The sequence below is a fragment of the Mus musculus genome, chromosome 3 (genome assembly GCF_000001635.26).
Source record: "Mus musculus strain C57BL/6J chromosome 3, GRCm38.p6 C57BL/6J".
In the NCBI taxonomy this organism is placed as follows: domain Eukaryota; kingdom Metazoa; phylum Chordata; class Mammalia; order Rodentia; family Muridae; genus Mus; species Mus musculus.
The window spans coordinates 108,757,311-108,780,168 of record NC_000069.6 but is presented as its reverse complement, the minus strand read 5'-3'; the positions used below and the strand labels follow the sequence as shown (position 1 = coordinate 108,780,168).

Genomic DNA, 22,858 nt, shown 5'->3' with positions numbered 1-22,858 from the left:
TGTATGATGCGTTCTGATTCCACTCCCCCTTCTGCCCTCTCGGTCTCCTCCCATCAGCTCCCCTGCCGAGTCCCCATCCCACTTCAATTCTTTGGGTGGGGGGAGGTATTTTGAGATCCAGTATCATTTTAATCCAAGTACCATTCTTGGTGTCTTATGTGTAGTCTTGGTGAATCTGGTCCTATCACTCTCATTTTACAGGAAAGTAGAGGCTCAGGGAGGGTGAGTCACCTTTCCAAGGACAGAGATATGACATAAACCCAAGATGTCTCCAAAAACTACATTCTTTTGTTGAGTTGGCTTTCTTTTTTTAATGATCTATTTATTTGTGGGGGGTGTGTGTGTGTATGTGTGTGTGTGTGTGTGTGTGTGTGTGTGTGTGTGTGAGAGAGAGAGAGAGAGAGAGAGAGAGAACTCACACACTCATAGAAGCCAGAAGAGGACTGTAGAGCTAGAGTTTCAGGTACATGTGAGCCCCCTGGTGTGGGTGCTGGGAGTCAGACTTCAGCGCTCTGTTTTGGCATTTTGTTTTCGTTTTGTGTTGTGAAAGAGTCACCTTTATAAAGCCCTGTTGCCCTGTCTTACTCTGTAAACCAAGCTTGCCTCAAACTTGCCCATTTTCTCACCTCCACCTCCGAGCTCTGATTACAGGTGACCTGTGCTGTGCCTGACTTCAAATATTACATGTTAAATCACTGTACTTTTCTGTGTAGCTACTCAGGCTTGAATTTGTCTGAGTGGATAGCCTGGACTATTGACTCTAAGCCCTTGGTGCCAACTCTGTCTTAAACTCCCAACACACAGCTTCTCGGTATCACCCTGAGCCAACCTTCCATGACCCCAGTGGACTCTCCCATGGCTGCCTTGTTTGGCCTCTGGCTCCAGTTTCTGCTCCTCTAACCCACTTTTTGTTCCTCACTGGCTGCAGTGATGTTTTGTTTTGTTTTGTTTTGTTTTGTTTTGTTTTGTTTTGTTTTATGAGACTGTCTCTAGCTGGCCCAGAACTTACTGTGTTACCCAAGCTAGACAGAACTCCTACCTAAGCCTTCTGAATGCTGGGACTGTAAATGCCAGCCACTCTGCCTGACCACTACAGTGATCTCCTACAGTTCTATCAGAGTCCCTATTTTAAAAGTCCCTTGGCTTCCCGTTTGTTCTGAAGAATCTGAAGACCTGCCTTCACTTGCTCCATCTTGCCCCTGCCACTCCCCTCTGGGCTCCTGGCACACTGACTGACAGGTTCCTGAACTTGCTCAAAGGCCTTTTCTCCTCAGAAAGCCTTAACCCCGAGTCCTTCACATCCCTCCTGATGTCCTGGGATAGCTCCTTCAGGCTTTGCCTTTGAGCTCAGGCTCCTAAACCCCCTAATAAGGTCAGCAGTGCTCCTCACACTCCCTTCTGCCACTCCCAGCTCCTCCATCAGAAAACAGCTCAGGGGCAGACACTGCTGTCATCTCGGCCTCCACACGGAACACAAAGTCCTGCTTTGGGCACTTCGACATTGGCTGAATGAACAAGTCAGTGACTGAAGTCACACCAGATAGGTCTAGGCTTGAATTCCCAGTCCAGGACAAGCAACTGTCTAGGTAGTTAAGTGGTTTAGTATATGCACCTGGGTAATGAAACTCAATTTCGTGTGTGTGTGTGTGTGTGTGTGTGTGTGTGTGTGTGTGTGTGTGTGTGTGTAATTTTTAGGACAGAGTCTTATTCTGTACCCCACTAGCCTCAAACTCACCATGTAGTCCCAAGTCTAGACCTAAACTTTTAGTAGGCCTTCTGACTGGGCCTCTCAAGTTTTGAGGAGACGGGCAAGAGCTGCCATACCTGGCTCTGATTTTGTTCTTAGTAATAATGAAATACTTACCCTGCCGCAGGATCGGGCTCATCTTGAACGGGTTCTGAGTTCACTCTCCAGGACCAGATCCATTTTGCTTTTGACCAAGCTGAAAAATGTTAGCTATGATTACATTCAGAGCATCAAAATGGCCTTCGCCGATCTGTGAGGTGGGGGCCAGCCTGGTACACACTGCAAGTTCTGGGGCAGCAAGAATGACAGCCTGCTAAAACCAAAAAGCCAGAGAACTCCAAATGGTGGGGATGTCTTCCTCAACTTTGCAGTATGGATGAAATCGTTCATAAAAACGTAACAACTGTGTAAGCAACAGAGTCAAGGAGCACAGAAAACAGAATTTTCTCTCAAGAACTTGGAATTCGTGAAAAGAAACTCAACTCTATTTTTAAATTTGCATTGCATCTATTGATTTATCATGTGCAGTGTGCACACGCCACTGTGCTCATGTGCGGGTCAGGGGACACTGGCAGGTTCTCTCCTCCACCACGAGTCCCTGGCACTGGACTCACACCAGCAAGCTTGGCAGCAGGGACCTTCACCAACTGAGCCACCTTAGTGGCTCTGTTTCTGGTATGTTGAGACAGTCTCACTCTGTGTCCCTGGCTGGCCTTGACTCACCGCAGTACTCTTGAATATTAGTTTTCCAGGTGTGAACTATGATGACCAACATGAAACTCTGGCATACAACTCAAGTAGAACTCTGAAGACGGAGGCAGGAGAGTTGCCATAAACCCAAGGCCAGCCTGGGCTGGAGGGAGAGAGAGAGAGAGAGAGAGAGAGAGAGAGAGAGAGAGAGAGAGATCGATCCTGTCTCAAAGTAAGAAATAAATATTTATATGTTTTATATTCATATAAATTATATTTTATATATTATTAATAGATATTATATAAATATTTACTTATTTACATCTAATTTACTTGTGGATATTTATTTGTTTATTTACTAGCCAGTAAGAGACCAGGAGTTTATATTCCCTGGATGTTCATTATGTGACCAGATATTTTTTTTAGCTTGGACCACTATTTCATCTGGTAAGCATAGAGAAGGTACTGCTCCTGAAAGGTGAAACCCAAGTGCATGCTAGACTCTTCATGAACTTTAGGAGCAAGGATTTTAGGAGACAGAAACTAATTCCAGAAGAGAAACTAAATGATGAAGAGAAACATGGACCAAGGAAACCTCCAAAGAAAGGAAGAGATGTTGGGGGGGCGGGGGGGGGGGGTTGCACTGTCTGTTACAGAGCATATCTGAAATACACAACTGTTCCCGCCCCTAGCCCCCTTCACCCATTTGAACACGTGGTTGCCAGTTGATGGGATGCTTTAGGAACCGCAGACACTTTGGGTGGAGGTAGGACTTAGCTGGAGTAGGGGAGCACTGGAGGTGGGTGTAACGGGTTATAGGCTGGCTCTGCTTCCAGCCAGCACTGTTTTCTGACCACGAAAGGTGTAAGCAGCCTCCTCCCACCCCTACCTCCATGTTCTCTCCGCTGTACCCTTTCAGCCCGTGAGCCTCAGCAAATCCTCCCTCAAGTTCCTTCTGTCAGTTATAACACGACTGTGATAAGTAACACTTCAGGTGCTGAGGAACCCCCTCCTCACCTTCCTCGGTCCTCCTCCCTCCTCCCTCCTCCCTCCTCCCTCCTCCCTCCTCCCTCCTCCCTCCTCCCTTCCCACTCTGGTCTCAGTCTCTGGTATCTCAGAGAGAGGCTCTGCTCCTTTCCACCAGACAACGGCAATCAGCAGAGACTGTTCCTCAATGTTGGTCATGAACACAGGTGCTAATGACGTCGATCTCAAGGGGCAGTTGTCTGTAAATGTGGCTTGGAGATTACTGGAAACAGAAACACACATCTAAAATGGATTCAGTTCTAGACCAGACTGCAGATCACCATCAGACGACTACACTGTCTCTCAGATGAGGAGCCCCGAGAGGCGGGTCCATCAGCTCCCTTTCCTGAAGGGTCTTTTTCAAGACTGAAGGAAAGTTGCTCTCTCATGGTATCTACACCCGTAAGACACTCCAGATCTCCTAAGGGAGTTCAGGATCACACGCCAGTGATTCTGTGGCAGTTCTCATATGTGGATTAGAAGTCCAGGTCTGGAATATGGTTCAGTAATAGGTCATTTGCCTTACCTGTGTGAGGCTCCAGGCTCCATTCCTAGTACCGTAGAAGGAAGAGAAGAAAGGAGGAGGGTATCAGGGGGATAGGAGAAAGGGGACGTAGAGGAGGAAGAGAGGCCGAAAGACCAAGAAGATAGTAAAGAAGCCCACTGTGGGCCTTCTGCAGGATCATAGTGGCTCACTTGACTTGTCACCTGGGGAGGTGGCAGAGGAGCCTGACTAAGTCACATAAGTGGCATCCTTTGGTCTCTGGCATTGGTAGTTGTGAAAAGTGAGAAACATTCTGCCTGATGCTCACCTCAGAGAGGAAGAATTCTAGAGGGATGGAGGAAAGGACCTCTCTGTCAGAGGAGTGGGCGTAGCTGGCTGCTGAATGAACCGGGATGTAGCTCCTCCCTGGCTCTCCTCCTCCCAGCATCCTCAGGCCTGGCTTTTAGTACTTATCACATTTGCTTTGAGCTTTCGTCTCTTGGGTCCAAGTCCTTTTCAATTAGGGACGTCTTGGGAGGGAGGTGCTGTGTCTCGGTCATCTTTATAAACAAATGTGGAGTTTCCATTTTTTCCCAACGATTGCAAATGTTTGCATTAGAAATTAACAACAGCATGCCTGAGGAATGTACTCTGGACAATGAGTGGGGAGAGTGATAGAGTCAGCCATTCGTTGGTTCGGAGTGTGTGCTTGCCGCAGACTTGACAGGTACAGCAGCTCTAACTTCAGAGCCTCCATGGCACCGATAGCAGTCACCAGTCCCCAGCCCCTGCTCAGCCTCTTTGCCACCCCCATGCAGACCTGAATTTGGAAGTGTCTCATAAGTGCAGGAGACCCAGGCAGCCTTCTAGAGAGGGCCGACAAATGCGGTTACTGACACAGACAGGGTTATACAGGAGATGTACTTACAAGATGCAGAGATTTTATTTTCATATAAGAAGTGAGGCTGGACAAAGATATATCCTCCACCATGATTTAAGTCATCTTGTCCTGGAGTGTTATATCTATAATAAAATTCTAAAAGGAAAAGATTGAAGATACAGTCTCTTCCCTGGGAAAGATGACTCTCTCTACCGACCCCTCCTGGAGTCAAGCCATCTCACCTTTTGGTGGGTCTTCCTCACAGACTCTCTGGGAGTTCTGAGTCTTGCTTCCGTAGGCTTCACATTTGTTACTCTGGAGCCCAGTACCAGGATCAGGACAAAAGTCGGGTCCTGGATCAGTACCTAAAAAGGTGCCCAGAGTGTAGGTTTGTTAAGCACAGTCATGCAAAGTATGGAGAGCAGAGCGCCGATGTGCTGGGCATACTGTGGCTTTGACCACGCCAAGGAAGACCAGGGTATTCAGAAGGGCAGGCCCAGGCAGGGGAGCGTGTAAGCATGAGTCACAGATGGGGTGAGTGTAAGACCTGGGGTTGAAACCTGCCTCTGCCACTTATTAGCTGTGTTGATTCTTTCATATCTTTTAACTATCTTATCTACCTATCTATCTATCTATCTACCTACCTACCTATCTACCTATCTTCTATTTATTTATCGAAGCAGGCTCTCCCTACATAGCTCTGGATGCCCCAAAACTCACTCTGTAGACCAGGCTAGCCTCAAACTCACATAGATCCCTTTGTCTTCTGAGTGCTGGGATTAAACGTGTGCACCACCACACCCAGCCAGTACTCTCTTTGAAAGATGGCACCTAGGCTAGGGTTTGACAGTAGAACATTTGCCTGGCATACATAATGCCCTGGGTTCCATCTCACCACTACAGGGGAAAGGAAGGTGTTGGTCTGAACCCTCGAGTATGGGTTTGTGTCTAACAAAATGAAGCCACAATGATAGTCTAATACCCTTCCCCCTCCCTCATCCTTGCTTGTGAGGAAGCTGTCTGTCAGATATCAGTGACAAGCAGAATGGCCTGTTAGAGGCTCCATTGAGTCTCCCTATCAAAGACCATGTGAGCCAGATCCTCTGGTCTCTAGTGAAACCTTCAGGCAATCTCAGCCCTGACAGATATCCTTCTAGGGAACTCTGCACCTGAACCCTTCACTTGTTCCCAAATACCAGAGCCACAGAAATTGCCAGGTAATGCTGGTTACTATTTTGAGTCATTAGGTTCTGGGGTACATTGTTATCAAGTGGGAGGGGACACCAGGTCTTTGAACCAGTTAATTTCTCTGAGTTGTATTTCCTTACCCGTAAAATAAATATAATTCCCATCTTACAAAGGTATTGTAATAATGAAAAGATACTATGTCGATGCTCCTTGCCTTAACATTGAGGGCTCTAGGGGATGGAGAGCTAATTCAGAAGTTAAGAGCATTCGTTGTTCTCACGGAAGGGCGTTGGTTCCCAGATCCAAATGGGCGCTCAACACAGTCTGTTACTCCAGTTCCAGGGGATCCGATGCCCTCTCCTGGCTTCCACTACTGTGAGATATGCATGTGCTGTGCATATACACACAGTCAAACATACACTTAAAAACTAGTAAGTCAGGCATGCTGGTGCATGCTTTTATTCTCAGCACTTGGGAGGCAGAGGTAGACAGATCTCTGTGAGTTAGAGGCCAACCTGGTCTACATAGTGAATTCCAGGATAGTCAGAGCTATGTAGACCAGCTCAAATAAATACATCTTTTTAAAAAATGTGTTTTTTATCTTTTTATATGGTTTTTATCTACTATATATAAGAACATAAGTCATTTTATGTACCATAAAAAAAATTCTCCCAGAGGCACACATGGCTGCTAAAGCCCATAATAATACCACTTGGGAGGCAAAGGCAGGAGGCTCAGGAGTCCAAGGCTGACCTCATCTGCACAGAAAGTTTGAGGCCAGCCTGGGCCACATGAGGCCTTGTCTCAAAATTAAAAAAAAAAAAAAAAAAAAAAAAAAAAAGAAGCCTTCCCCAGTATGAAATCACCATAGAATATTTAGTCCCAGCTACAGATAGACAGACTCGGAAAGGTATCTTAGTATGTAACGTGTAAAACAGATCAGGATCCAGATCTTCCTCAGGCTAAATGATCAGTTCTGAGGATTTTTAAAGTTTAAATTGAGACATTACAAATACTTTATTGTTTCATTTAAAAATAACAAGGGCTGGGGATGTGGGTCAGTAGCGGAGCACCCACTTAGCATGTGTGAAGCCCCGAAGTCAAACCTCTGCACCATCAGTGACAGCAGCAAGAAGTGGACAGTGCCACCTGCCTGTCATCCTAACTGCCTACAGCATAGGTAACATGGCAAGACATCCCCTTTGAAAAAGAAATATAAGTAATGAGTTCATCTTAACACAGTCTTATATTTTCAGAAAAAAAAGTTCCAAAAATGAAACCCAAAGCTAATGAGAAGTGTCGTTATTTTATGCTTTGGTAACTATCACACACACACACACATACACACACACACACACACACAAGTATACACTCAGGTGTTCATGGAGGGCCAGAACAGGGCTTTCGATTTCGGTTGAGCCTCCCAAACTTGAGTTCTGGGAACTGAACCCTGGTCCTCTGCAAGGCCAATAAGCATTCCTCACTGCTGAGACATCTTTCCAGTCCTCCAAAGCTCTTATTTGAAAGTATACCATCCCCAGAGAGGTCAATTCAGAACCAAGTGGGATCTAACAAGATGCTGAGTGCCCGCAAGGCTCTGGACACAGGGAGCATGCGCATAAGCATGCTGTGTCATCTCTGGCTTGCACCTCCAGCTCAGCTATGAGGAACCGATGCTGGCAAGTGCAGGAGCTGCCTAAGCAGGCAGGCCTCTGGGTCACCTCTCTATCACCCGCAGCGGTTTGGCCAGGGTACGCTCCTCAGCTTTAAACTGTCTACAGAGAGAGGTTCTCATGAGTCTCACGTACTCACGCCCTCTTTGCCTGCTCCCACCCACAGCTCCCTCTGCCTCTGTGCGATGCATGGGGATGAGTCAGCTGCGCCTTCCACAAGCCTGGTAACTTACCCGGTGCAGTTATGAGTCCGGCTCAGAGCGCAAGTTGCCGGGCATAACTAGAAGCATGTACTGGTACTTTACTCTGCTTAACCACTCCTTAAACAACCCATTACTAGTTCTTCATGTTTTGAGAAAGGGAAACAAACATCATCCTAGTCAAATGTCATGCTATCGCAATGGCAGATGGCAAGCCGGGACTCACAGTGAGGGATCACTAACAACTATGTACACCCAACCCCTCCAACTTACCGAGAGCCGAGTCTTGGGGCAGTGTTTTTTCATGGATGCTACTGGAAAACTTCCCACAGTTAGTTCTTCTGTGGCCCCTTTTCTCCATTTTCTGTTTCCTTAAAAAAGAAAAAAAATAATGTCTCAAAAATTTAGCACTAGTGTGGGAAAAATGAAGACTTAAATTTCCCTGGTATTCTCCAGGCTGGTGAGGTAGTTCAGTGGATAAGGTTGCTTGCCACCAAGCCTGATGGCTTAGGTTTGATCCTCAGAGCCTACATCATGTAGGTAGACAACTGACATCTACAAGTTGACCTCTACCCTCCACATATAGGGCTTGGTACATGCACACACACACAAAAATAACAAGAATTATAATTATAATTGTTATAATTCTGTACTACAAATTCTTTTTTTCTTCATAATACCATATCACAATTTTGTGTGTGTGTGTGTGTGTGTGTGTGTGTGTGTGTGTGTTGTGGATTTTTGGTTGGTTGGTTGCTTTTATTATTTTCAGGCAAGATCTCACACTAATCCAAGCTGGTCTGTAACAGCAATTCTCCTGCCTCCAACCTTCGGTACTGGGACTTCAGGTCAAGCCATCTCAGAACAATTCTTGTTTAGGGAAGAAGGCACACTATACATTAGCACTGGTACACATCGCTCTAAGTACATGCTAAACAGAGTCCAGCAAAGTGGATTTTGTGGCTGGGAGCCTGGAGTTCACTTAATAGCATATAGCCACCAGGGGGCATCAGAAAGACACAACTACTATCAGGAGACTTCTCTGGCCTGTGTAGTTTCAGCCTCCGCACAGATTCTAACTCCTCCAAAAGAATTTTAATTAATTACAGCTCTTAACAACTCTCTTGCTCAGCCCCGGGATACACTAACAGTCCCTGGAGGAGAGTGCATGTTCTTGTGTGAAAGGCATGGAGTCTAGGACATCCTGAGACAGATGGGACAGGTTTGCCCATGGCTGGTTGAAGAACTTGGCAGCATTGCTGAGCAAACATATTTCCCTCCCTCCAGCTGTGCCTGAGACTGATGGTCATGGAGAGAGGACCCCATTTGGGGTTGGAAGCCAGGCTCTTTCCAGCCCTTTCCAGCCCTTCCCTACTCTTGGAAAAACATGTCCTCCTCCTGAGTCATATATTTCCTCACACCTCATTCTGTCTCCACCCTCTGCCTCCGAGGCCTGTGAACATCTGCTCTCTGAGTGGAAAGCTTGGATATGGTTCAAGTGAGTTCAGGCCAACGCATCGATTACATTTCTCTGCCACTCTTAGACTTCTCTCCTCACTCAGATCTGGCCAAACAGAAGAGCCAAGAGCAATTCTACAGGAGGCGGCCATTTTCCAGGGAGACAAAACCGGTAACGTTTACTCTCCAATCCCAAGGCCTGCATCAGAGACAGAGCTCGGGATGTGCATTGATATATCCCATCAGAGTGTTTGCATTTAGGCAAGGCACATCATAAAGACTACAACCTGCTGACGACAGTAAATGGGGACTTAGATGAAGACTGCACAGCGAATAATGCCTCGGGACTATTACGGAGGTTATGATTCCAGTTCCCAAGTCATATTGTACCCAGTAACTTCCCACAGCGAAGTCACGAAGTCTCGGGTGTGATTTTACTTTCCTCCCTCCCCCCTCCCCTGCCCCCCTTTTAAACACTCACTCTGGAACACTAGCCCCAGCAGAGGCTGATATATTTTTGTTTTTGGACTTAAACTAGGAATTTGGAAAAGAAACAATTGATATTTTACACTTAATCAATTTTTTTTTTTAATTTTTGAGTCAGAGTCTCATCCTGGAACTATGTAGACCAAGCTGGCCTCTAACTCATAGAGATCTCCCTGCCTCTCCTAGGATTAAAGGTGTGTCACCACGCCCAGCAATCAAAGTCTTTTATAAATGTCAAAATATTTCATTAGGCCTAATAAAAATCTTTTTTTAAAGATTCTCAAATCTGGATTGCTAGTTAATTCAATCCACTAAAAAAAAAAAAAAAAAAAAAAAAAAAAAAAAAAAACAATCCCAAGCCTGGGCTGCCCAGGTGAGTAAACTCAGTGGTACCCTGTGTTTAAGGGATCGATCAGAGCTGCAGTGGGACCAAAGGCTGGAAGCTCTCGCTAGTCCATGCCAGGCAATTCATAGGGCTTTGGAGCCCAACCCCACGCTCTCTCTTTCTCTAGGGACAGAAACTTAATAAAGCACTCATGACAGGTCACTCCCATGGGACAGGTCACTCCCACGGAGGCTGGCTCTCTTAACAGGAAGCTACAGTCCTCCAGACCTCACCATCTACTCCTATCAGAGGATGTACTTAAACAGTGGTTGCAAACAGTTCCTCCCTCCCTGACTCTTGACCTTTCCAGGTAAAGCAGCTGAGGTAAAGCACTAGGAAGTGGTGCCTCTCCTAACTGATAGGAGCTACAAACAAATGTCCCGCAACCACCTCGGAAGCCAGCTGTTGTTTCAAGGGGTGTTTCAAAGCGGTACTGACTTCTCTTTAGGGTTTTATAGCTTACAGCTTGTTAATGCCAGAGGATTTTTGATTTTTTCCTTATGAATTCAAAGATCTGTCTAGAGAAGAGGAATGGAGCTTGCTTTCGATGAGACCCAGTAGGAAAGACTCTGTGTGTGTGTGTGTGTGTGTGTGTGTGTGTGTGTGTGTGTGTGTGTGTGTGATGAAGGAGTATGTCAATGCACACACTGACCGACAGAGGCGACTGCTGTTTACCTTATTGCCTTGAGACAGGGTTCCCTGATGAACTGGAAGGCTGACCGGCCTCCTTCTGGGGTAGGGCTATAGCTCTGTGGCAGAACCCTTGCATAGCATGGATTTGTTTGATCCTTGCAACAAAAGAAAATCCCTACAACACCCCAAATCTGTTCATCCTGGGGTGAAGGGTGGAGGACTTGGAAAGTGAGCTCAGTGTGGGCTCTGCTTCCTGTCTGGAAGAGCTGCCTGGCAGTTGTCTCTGGTCCTGATGTGGCCAGGTCATCCAGGTCTGACCTCATCCTGAGCTGTGTGTGCTTTGTGGCCCAGGAGAATCTTAACAGTGCCGGAGGAAAGCAGGCCTTTACAAAGATGGTGGCATACCATCCCCACTGTGCTTCCTGATGCCCACTCCTTGGTGGGTGGGGCTTCTTGAGGATGGGTAGGAGGCCGTGGTGGGTTCATAATTCCAGTGAGAGTGGATGCTAGCTATGCCAAGCCATTGGTTAGCTACTGAGGCCTGCATCAAGGGACTGGGCTCCCTCACCATGAAAATCTGCCATTGCTGGTTCTTTACTGCAGAGAGCATCAACATCCTTGCAGTTTTGAAAATAACGAACACGACTCACCCCGCCTACCATGCCAGAGTTGCTAGGAGGGGCTAGTTCGGTAGGAGCCATGCTTTAAAGTGTCCCAGGTGATTCTGATGAGCATTGCCCTAAGGAGGCGTACCCCTCAGCACCTGCAACATGCTCTTCAGTTGAACATTGCCCATCGTGGGTATTTCTGCTCACACTGAAGACTTGATCTCACTTGCACTGCTATCCATGGTGAGCAACAGTCTTTCCCGGGCTGGGGAGATGGCTCGGATGGTAAGAATACTTCTTGTACAAGCATGAGGGTCTGAGTTCGAGTCCCCAAACAAACTCCTACCAAATGCACGGCATGGCTGCAGAGGTCTGTATCCCTAGCATTTACAGGCGTGTGTGTGTGTGTGTGTGTGTGTGTGTGTGTGTCACATGCCACAGTGCATGTGTCGAGGTCTGAAGACAAGGTGCAAGTGTCCCAACCCACCCACTTTCCACCTTGCAGAGACAGGTCTCTCTTGTTTCTGTGGATGCCCTGTGTAGTCCAGGCTAGCCACCCTACCCAGGCCACTCTCCTGTCCCTACCTCCCATCTCTCTGAAGGAAAGCCATGACATCTGAGGTTTCACATGGGCTCCAGGGGTCAAATTTGAGTGGCCAGGTTTACATAATTAGCATGTTTACCTACTGAGCTATCTTCCAGCCTCTAGAAGATTAAGTTTTAAACCAATCTGACCACTGGCTACTCCAGTGATCAAGAGCTGATTTTTGTTTGTTTGTTTGTTTGTTTGTTTGTTTTCCAAAGAAATTTATCCATCATGAATTAATACAAGATCTGGGGGCTACTTGTATCATAAATGCTGGAAACGCACGGAAACACTGTTAACACATACAACGGCACAGCAGTTTGACTGCCATGTAGTTTGACCGTGGCCTTATCCTTTCATGTAAACAGAACATCAATGTCCCTTTTCCACCACTATAAACAATGCTGGCCCAAGCCTTACTGGCCATGTAGGTTTTTCCACATTCTGAATTACTTCCTGAGGAAACATCTGGGCCAAAGGTTTTGAGTGTGTTTGTGTGATGACACATTTTGCCAGACAGCTTTCTGCACGTTTCTCGATTGGCTTACACAGCTGCCAACGATGTGGGTGACTCAACTAGACCACACGGTTCTCGCACCAAGAATTATCACTCAAAAATGTTTTCGCTCACCTAACGTGTGTGTGGGCGGGGGAGTCATGTTGCTTAGCATCTTTTCTAGAACCAAAGGAGGTGAATACTTCGCTTATGGTCATATTTTGGTTTTCTTTCCTACTTACAACTTTTTAGTTCACATCCTATTTGCTCATTCAATTTTTTTTTTTTTTTGAAGGGCTTCAGTGTTGTCATTTTTTCTTTGGTGGAGACAGCTACAGTGTTTGATTTCCCACTGTGTTCCCGATGCTTCTCATACAGCCTTCTCTGTGACTCTCTGTGACTCTGGACTCCAGCTCTAATGGTAAATACAACTAACACAGAGACTGTCACAAAGTCAGTCACAGAGGGCAAAGCTGCTGACCCTATAGTGCGTGACTCATGAGCACGTGCTCTTGACCCCAGTTGTGCTTTCTTTGTCAGAGCGCTGAACAGAATAAAGATTTCCACACCAGCATTACACACGGTTCCTATTTTCTTAACTATCTGCCTTTTAAAACACTATCAGTAGCTGAGGTTTCGGTGTTACGAATGTAGGTACAGGGTTGGTGTCCAAGAGAAAGTGTGAATAGCCAATAAACAAATGGACACTGGTGAACTTCACAAACAGTCAAAAAATGAACAGGGAGATGCCAGGTTTTATGTCCCAGCTTGGCAAAGGTTGGGAGGAAAAGACAATTGGATGGACTGAGGTAGGAAAGCGGGCATTCCTGTGTAGGGGTGAGTCCTGCACACTGGAGCTACTTACTTCATGAGAAGGTTCTGTGTGCACCCTCCCTACAACACTAAGATGTGATTCTAAGATATATATATATATATATATATATATATATATATATATATATTATAAAGCTGGGTAGCCCATGAAGAGCAAGCCAGTAAGCAGCATTCCTCCCTTGTCTCTGCGTTTGTTCCTGCCCTGACTTCCCTCAATGATGGACTGCAGCCTGTGAAGTGAAACAAACCCTCTCCTTCTCCCGTTGCTTCTGATCATGGGGTCTTTATCACAGCAATAGACACCCAATCATGATACAAATCCAGGAATTTCCAATTCATTCACAAGGAAATAACCCCTAGACCTTTGCTACTCAAATGGTCATCCCCAGGTGGGAACCAGCAACAGTTGGTACCACCTAGGAGCTTGCTGTAACTGCAGAGGCATGGGCTCACACAGACCTATTGCATCAATGCCCACATTTCAATAAGATCAGGTACAGAGAACTTGGGAAGCCCTGGTCTAGGTCCTCTCCAGGACCTGCAAATCCTCTCCAGAACTGAAAGGGTGGGAAACAGCTATAGCAGCAGCACTGCCTCTAACACCAGTTTGTGCACCAGGCCTGTGGCAGAGGAAGGGCTCAGTGGTGAACTGAATTTAGAATGCAGAGACAGACCTGGAGATCAATGCCTAGCAAAAACAAAACAAAACAAAACCTAAAGAAATGACAGAAGGGAGGAAGGAAGGAAGGAAGGAAGAAGGAAGGAAGGAAGGAAGGAAAAGAGGATGGAAAGGGAGAAAGAGGACTGTGAAGGAAGGAAGAGGGAAAGGAAAACAAGTGAGCTGGGTGAACTTGACCATTTTAATGTCCGCTGTTGTATTCCTCAAAGGGTTTTGGGATTTGAGGGTTGAGCACTGGGGTCGAACCTGGGTCCCCTGCGTGCTAACTCTGCTCCACTCCTAAACCACATCCCGAGTCTTCTCCAGTTGTTAACAATCTTGAATCAGGTGCTCATGAAGCTGCCCTGGCTGCTCCAAAACTCACACTGCAAACTGGGCAGACCTTGGATTTGAGACCCATCTGCTTCGGCCCCCGGAGTAGCCGGCATGCACCACAGGCCTGGCAACAGGAAGTTTCCAGGTGATACTCTCAGGACCACAGCAGCCCGATGGCCATTTGACCAGTTCAACCCTGGGCAGCTACAGCCACACTTGGCCTATTTTGGTAAATAACTGGGCTTGTTTGTTTATTTGTTTGTTTGTTTTTCAATAAAAGAGAAGAAAGGACAGTGTATGTTAACAATTCTGAATTTCCTTCTCCAGCTGGGGGAAGTCCCATGGAATTTAAATCCATGCTCCTCACCCTGTGGAAGGAGCCACCTATGAGACACCATTGTGTGAGCGCCCTGCAGCTACTCGACCTTTGTCATTCTTTGCTGTGTGGGACTCTTGCCCTCTGCCTCTGGGCTGTGTGGCCAGATGGAGGCGATTCCCCACCCTGACCCCAGCCTATGTTAGGCTTGACACCAAGTGGTGGGAGGCATTGGGAGAGGACTCACATCTTCAGGGCCAGTTCACTGAGCTCCTTGGAGGTGGCCTCCTGTGGCCCTCCCCTCGGCAGCCCTGTCACCTCACTTCCTCGGGAGCCCCAGGGCCCTGGAAGACTGCCAGCATGTTCCTTGTTCATCTGCGGAAACATACAGAAGGACCCATTAGGCCACGGAAAATGACTCAACGAAGTCAATCTAAACACTCCAAGGTGCTTTTACTCCCTGTCCCTTGCCTAGACGCCTCACCTAGCTGGGGTCTCACTCACCTCAGGACTTAGTTTAAATGCCCTGGCCACCATTTGTCCCTTAGGATGCTGGCCTCCCACGCTTAGTTTTGGTCACATCCCATTACTAAATAGGCATGGCAAGCTAACACCCAAGAGCTGTGCTTTCTCGGGTCCCTGCCCTGTTTTAAGTACCTTTCCTACATTAACTCATTTAAATGTGCTAATAACCTTGCTGGGCAGGCATGATTATCCCCATTTTCCAGAGGAAGAAACTGAGGCTTAGAAAGGTTGCGTAACCGTCCCAAGATCACAAAGCAGATAAACGATGGGACGAATATCTGAACTGAGGTGGTTTGGCTTCAGAGTCATGCAGAAGTATTTATTATTACCCTTGAAGCCCTTTATCATTCTGATCCCATTTGCCAAGTATAACTCTTCCTCACAGAGGCATACACATCTTCATGACAGGTGATTTTCCGTACTATCCTACATCTGTTGAAAAGCACCTAACATTTATCAATAATTGCTATAAGAATGGATAAATCAATTACTTCACGTATAGTGTCATCCGTAGACTCGCTCTTAGGGCTACACATTGGACTTGTGGGTATCATCACTTCATAACAGTTGCTGAGAAGCTACCAAAGTTGCAAAGGCAAATCCAGGCTTGTTAGGCAATGGCTGGGCCTACTCAGGCTCCCTCCCACTGCCCTAAAGCTAACTGAGCGCAGGCCCAGTGGGACATCATGCTGAAAACCTGAAGCCAAGTTCAAGTTCAGGCCCAGTAGGGTACCATGCCCACAGAGTGGGCATCTTAGACAGCACTGAGATATGAGCTTCTGATATGCAGAACCCACTTCATGTCTGGTATTCAGGATACAAGCCAGACTCCGGCTAAGATTCTACAAAAGATGGAACAAGGACTCCTGCTTGGTACTGGGGGCACAGCACAGAGAAGGCCACCCTTTGAAGCTGGGCTTTGAATAAGAGAGACTTTGCCAGGAAGCAGGTCCCTGAAGGAAGCAGGCATACTTTGATGCAGGATTTATGTTTACATGATATCTTGGCTCTAGCCCATAAAAGCCTCACTCAGATGTTGAATCTCTGCTTCAGGCTGGGTCTTCAATATTGTAGGAAACTAAAGAGTCAACTGAAGGCAATTATTTGCATGACTCAGTTTCTCAGAATGTTAATTGAATCTGAATCGTGCTGACAATCGAGGCTAGAAAAACAAAGGCTCAGTTGGGTGTGGCAGCTCATGTCTGCAATCCCTGCACTCTGCAAGTGTGAGGATAGCCTTGCCTTTGTGGTAAGTTCTAGGATAGCCTGGACTACACAGTAAGACCCTGTCATTAAAATAAATAAATAAACACAAGGGAGGATGCTCAGCTTATAAAGGGCATGCGGTATAAAATCTAAAAACCAAAAAGCATAGAAATCTACTGGTGGTTGATTCTCAAGCTTGCATGTACAGAAAATGCAAAGAACTGGGAGGCAGAGTACAGAACTGGACTCAGGAAAGCATCCGTTTACTGAGCTTGCCGTTTTGTATTTAAAAGAGGGAGTATAGGAGTTGGAGAAATGGCTCAGTGCTAAGAGCACTAACGAGCTGCTCTCACAGAGGAACTGAGTTTGGTTTGATTCCCAGCATCCACATAACATGGCTCATCTTAACTCCAGCTCCAAGGAGATGCTAACACCTCTGGCCTCCCAGGGTACCTGCACCCAGGTATGCATGTGTACTTCACATATCCACATAATTAAAACTAACTTTTTAAAGAGGGAGAATAAGGTTAGAGAGAGAGAGAGAGCAGCTTTCCCACAAGGGATCCACGAGAGTTTTGTCACTTATCCTGCGAAGCCAGCTCTTCGGTGGTTTGTCATTTTGAACTGCAGCATTGGATCCTAAGCTAATAAAGTGTTCCAAAACTTAACACTTGAAATAGCTTCCAATCATGAAAAGCTGGCTCCATTTTAAACAATATGACTCATGAGGCTTTGGCAAGCCAAGAAGGATTAAAACAGAATCGGGCATGTCCATGACTTGAGAGTCTACATGTGCGCAAACAGCCTTTCTCCCAGTGCCATGTTAGGCTGCGGGCTGCTATATTACCTCATCTGAGGCTGAAGAGGATGGGCATGCTCCAACTTTCAGGATGACTGCCGAGCCTCTGGGAAGAGGGGGTGTCTAGTGCACTGCATGCATCTGCTTTCCCTTTAATGTCTTGAAGCAGCAACTTGAAAATGTCACCTTCCACCTCTCGGAGTAGACATAAACAAGCAGTTGTCTTCTGGCCTGTATAGTCAGCCTTCCAAGCAGGGACAACAAACAGCTCATCGATAGGACCCGGGCCATGCTGTTGATGGCAGGAAGGAAACAGCACATCTGCCCTGAGTAGCAGCCTGTTTAGAGTTGCATCCCAGTGCTCCAGACGCTAATCCTCAGTTGCTGCTTCCAGCATCCTTGCTCTACCCTGGCATGATAAACCTAGTGCTTCTCTAGCTGATGATGTCAAGGTCCCTCATGTTTGCTTCACCATCACCATCATCATCACCATCACCATCCTCTATGTGTGTGTTTCTGTGACTGTGTGCAAGTGTGCCACTGCACTTGTGCAGAGGTCAAAAGACAACTTGTGGGGGCTGATTCCTTCTATCTGCAGGTTCCAGGATATAAACTTAGGTCATTAGGCTAGTTGAGCCATCTGGCTAGCTGCTAAGGAAGATATTCGTTCCTCCTGAGTCCAACACTAAGTCTTTCTGCTGAGTTGTTGAAAGGGACCCCAGTTTTGCATTGAAGATCAAACCTCAGTGAGCCACATCCCCAGCCCCAACTCTTACCATTCTAAAAGCTGGGATTCTGAGGAAATAATTGTTATGTAAACTTTATAGGAGGGTAAATAAAAAAATCTACAAATAATCTAGTTAATGAGTCTTTTTATTAACATCTGTACATATTTATATAAGTTTATATGTTATCCAACACTCATCTAAATAACTTTGGATTAAATAGGAAATAGACAATGGGAGTCAGAGCTGACAAGATGGTAAAAGTACCAACAGGTAAAAGTACTTGCCATGCAAGCCTAACGACTTGAGTCACCACGTGAAAAGCTAGATGCATGTGGGGTGCACAGCTGTAATCCCAAAACACCTGCATCAAGATGGGAGCATCATCCACAACCTTCAGACCAAGTAGCCTGGCACAGACACAGCCTCACCCAAGGAGGAGGAGCTAGCCAACACCCAAAAGTTGTCCTCTGCCCTCCACGTGCATGCCATGACACTCATGTATGCACATTCACACATAGTCACAGGGCCACACACACACACACACACACACACACGCGCGCGCACATAAATAATTTTTTAAAAATGGAGCTGGGCAGTGATAGCACATGCCTTTAATCCTAGCATTTAGGATTAGATTTCTGAGTTCGAGGGCAGCCTGGTCTACAGGGTAAGTTCCAGGACAGCCAGGGCTACACAGAGAAACCCTGTCTCAAGAAAAAAAAAAGGAAAACAGAGAAAAGAGACCATAACTTCAAAGACAGTTGAACTTGAGAGCTAGAGACAGTTCAGGGGTAGAGTGCTTGCCTACGTAATTAGTCACTTTTCTGGGGCTGGGATAACATACCCTGACCAAGGAAACTTACAGAAGGAATGGTTTTCTTGGGCTTACAGTTTCTTGGGGATAGAGTCTGTCATGGCTGCAAGCAGCAAACGTTGCAGCCAGAGCATCAACAACAACAAAAAGGGAACCTGGGATAACACAAGTCTTAAAATTCTCAAAGCCTGCCCCCCCCCCCCGTGACACCCTTCCTCCAGCAAGGCCACACCTCCTAAATCTCCCCAAACAGAGAAACGGAGGCACGATCTGGGGACCAAGTGCTCCAATACATGAACCTGTGGAAGACAGTCTCCTTCCAGCCACCACGCTTAGCCTACAGACGGCCCTGGATGCAAGCCCCAGCAGGAACAATATTGAGCAGAGAGCAGCCCCCAGGTAATGTAAAGTCGGGGGCTCAAGGATGTGCCTGGACAATAGATCGTAACTGAAGGGGAAAAGGACATGGAGATATAGGAAATACATTCAGGGGGAAGTTTATGTTTCTACGCAACGGAAGACAAGATTGTATTCTGTAAATACCAGGGAAAGGGATTTATGCAGGTAGACGCATGTCTTGACTCCAGATTCTTCTGTTAATATGTAAAAAATGCAAACACATCATATTTATTCTGATGAGCAAGACACATCAGATCCAAAAATTACTTTTTGCATATTAATTTGTGTGTATGTATGTGTGTTATGTGTGTTGCTAGAGCTTTGTGAATGCTAGGTTACTAGGCACACTGTTGCTGAGATACATGCTGGTTTTCATTTCCTTACCTGAAATGGAGCCTCATGTAGCCCAGGCTGGCCTGGAATTCACAGAATAGCAGAGGATGACCTTTTGTCTCCGTCTCCCCAAATGCAGGATGATAGGTGTGTGCAACTGTATCTGATTTTGATTTTGAGATAGGATCTTATGTAGCCCAGCCTGACCTTGAACTCACTATGTAGCTAAAGCTGGCTTTGAACTCCAGATCCCCTTGTCTCCCTCTCTTGAGTGCTGAGGTTGCAGGTGTGCAATACCGCATCTGGCTTCAAAGGTAATACGGTTTCAATGAAGGCGCATCTGCTGAAGAAGCAAGTGATTACAAAACAAATTTGCCAATTTCTGTCCCTGCAAGTTAGCCATTGGGTGGATCCTCATGAAGATTCTGTGCTCTGCAAGACCCTGAAGTGTCACAGGATGACACTCCTTGCCCTGTTAGCTCACGTGAGACTGGGAGCTCGTCTTGAGCTCTCAGCCCTTGTTTGTCCTGATGTGGCTTCAAATAAGGGTGGGGAAAGACTCAGTCCCTCCCTTAGCCCAGAGAGAGAGCTTCTCCCGTATATGGGATATAATTGCAGTTTAAACGCTTTTGATTTATATTCATACCAGACACAGTGTGGTTGTAGCTAGGATATAAATAAACATTGTATAACTTTGGTCTCAATGTGGACGGAGGCCTGTCTTGAAATTGGCTGCCAAAATGAATGATTCCTTGGAAAACAAATACACTTACTCTCTTATATATAGAGAAAAAAGGCCTCCGGAGGGAAAACCAACATTAAACTAATTGCTGTTGGCTAATTGCGCAATATTGACCTCAGGTAGACAGCTTTCATTTATTTTTCTAAAAACTGAAATGAGGCCTCAGGGAAAAATACCTCAGGATGCTGTTTCCAAACATGAGTCATTAAAATATTTTGGCACCAAAATTTCCTGTTAAAATGCTGTGAGTGGAAAAAGCTGGACTTGACACATATTAAGCCTACTCAATGGATTCTTTTACTCCATACCGGGAAATTAATGAAAATAAGCCTGGTCTGGAGGTCTGGGATGGATTTTAAAATGATTTGGAGTGAAGAGAGGAGAGAATGAACCCGTTAAAATGGAAAGTTCACTGTGAGGGTTAATTCAAGTATCTGCCGCGACAACGGAGGCCATTGTTTAACTTGAAGCATTTGTAGTTGTCAGGATCTATGGGTCCGTCAACAGGAATCTAAGCCATCTACTGAATGGCTATCACATTTACATCATGTAGAGTTGAAAACCTGGTAGGTGAAACTACCTTAAGTCAATACTATCTGTGCACACTCAATACATTGTAGCTGCTGTTACTGCAAATTCCTGTTCATATAGAAATGACTAGTCATTGTGCCATACACCTTTTATCCCAGCACTTTGGAGGCCGAGGCAGAGGGATCTCTGTGAGTTCAAAGTCAGCCCTTGTCTTTGGCTGCCCTGGTGAATGTTTTCCATTTTCTCTCTATAGCCACCCTCTGTTTTTCTCTGCAGGAGGCTGGCCCTGACTCCACTGCATGATCAGGAGCCTTCTACTCTGGCTTCAGTTCTTTCTCATCAATAGAAGATAGCAGCAGGAGAGAGGAGTTGGGGACAGTCTTTGACCCTTTCCACTTATTACCCTGAGACCGTTTGGCTGGGGGTATCTCACCCACACCAGAACTTCAGCCTACAACTCTGCCAAAATGTCATTTCGGACCCAAACACTGCCCAAGATCAGGATATCACTATGACTTCCTACCGCTAGATCTTCTCATTTGCCTGTCCTCAAGGGGACCTCAAACTCAATGTCCTAGGCCAGCCTTGAGGCCCAGCCTCTTCCTGCTTTCCCTACCCTTTCTGAATTGGATCCTTCACTTTGGTTTCTGATTTCAGTTATCCAAACCAGGACTCTGTAACTATCCACACCTCCTCCTTTTCTTGACTTCATTCCTTTAAATCTATCACCCGCTGCCACGGATGCGGGTCACTACTGGAGTGGATGTGGCAACCCCCCTCTCCATCCTTCAGACCCTCATAACTTGCCCAGTGTTGGCTTCCTATTATTCCTAGCCTACAGTCTCACCCCCATGGCGCTTGCTATCCCTTGGCTTCAATTCCTGTTGCTCCACCATCACACTCAGGATGAAATCCAAGCTCCTTCCATGACATGGTCCTTGCCTGGTGCTCTGGTCTCCATGTGCACTCTGAGCCCTGTGCCTGGTGCTCTGGTCTCCATGTGCCTGCTGGGTTCTCACACTTGTCGTACATAGCCTTTGTGCTGTTGCCCACGCTGGTCCTTTTTCTGGAAGATTCTTGTTCCCTATCCTGCCGAGCTCACTGTTTCTCAAGCTGTAGTACCCAAGTGAGCAGGCATTCTCAGGACCACCCAAAGTCTCCCCTCAGTGGCAAAGGATGAACTCCTGCTAGGCTGTGCATCTGCTTGCCAATCTGTTCCTAGTAGAATAAAAGACACTTGGGAAGGAGGTGTTTCTTGGAATCTCTGGTGCCCTGGACAGGCATTCAAAAGTGCTTGCTAAGTGTTTTCTGAATGAATAGAGCAGCTAGCTAATCAATGTGGTGAGCAAATGAAGGATGGATTGGTTAATTAATATGATGAGTGAATAACTAATCACTGGGTTCTGTCCTGGGTTTGGCCCATAGTGTGGGGTTTCTGCAGCACAGTTTGCCCTGAATCTTGCTCAAGCCTTCATCAGGTCTTCTGGCTGTGGCCAGTGCTGACCCCGTGGCCTAAACTCCATCTTCTCCATCTTCAGCTCATTTGTTCTGCTCAGTTTCAACCTTTTCCCCCTTGCTCCATCTCCATTTCTTATGACAGCAAAGCTGTTCTGGTGACAACATGAATTAGTCATTCAATCGACTGTGATAACAAGCCAGGGTGTGAACGTGTGGCAAAGGTGAATGTACTGAGCCACGAAGCCATGCACTGAGCTTCCTCGTTAAGCATCTCTGGAGTCTCGTGTCCCGAGTTGTCAGATACCAGGGACTTTTACAGTTGAAATCTACCAGGGCCCATCCGATGTGGACAGATTCACCACTTACGAGGATTTTATGTTCTTCTCTGGAACAGTCCATGGTCTGGGGTTTATTATACAGTAACTGGTGAGGTAAGAAATAGCTTCCTTGGGGAAAAAAGAAGGATAAATACATCTAGAAGCAGAATTCTAAACCATATAACTCCAGAAACTGAGATGGTTTTAATTCCCCTTCTCCATTTCCTCGCCTACCACTGTGCAGACTATTCATGGCTATGGAAAGCCTCTCTGCATTTACCCACTGGAATTTCCAAATAAAGATTAAAAAACCAGATTAAGT

General features: G+C 46.3%; 1 protein-coding gene across 7 annotated transcripts in view; it reads right to left on the bottom strand.

Annotated features, from left to right (window-relative positions):
* Aknad1 (AKNA domain containing 1) overlaps nt 1–22,858 on the bottom strand; it is a 42,751-nt gene that overhangs the window by 2,141 nt on the left and 17,752 nt on the right. For 4 of the 7 annotated variants that reach the window (XM_011240149.2, NM_177859.3, XM_006501608.4 and 1 more), the window contains 5 exons: nt 14,932–15,059; nt 8,162–8,259; nt 5,070–5,192; nt 4,876–4,983; nt 1,865–1,943 (listed from right to left, as the gene is read on the bottom strand). In XM_011240149.2, coding sequence (XP_011238451.1) covers nt 1,865–1,943; nt 4,876–4,983; nt 5,070–5,192; nt 8,162–8,259; nt 14,932–15,059 — 536 coding nt within the window. Of the gene's footprint in view, nt 1–1,864; nt 1,944–4,875; nt 4,984–5,069; nt 5,193–8,161; nt 8,260–14,227; nt 14,493–14,931; nt 15,060–18,071; nt 22,666–22,858 lie in introns of those variants that run through there. The other 3 variants (XM_011240150.3, XM_006501611.4, XM_011240151.3) reach the window with 3 other exon arrangements.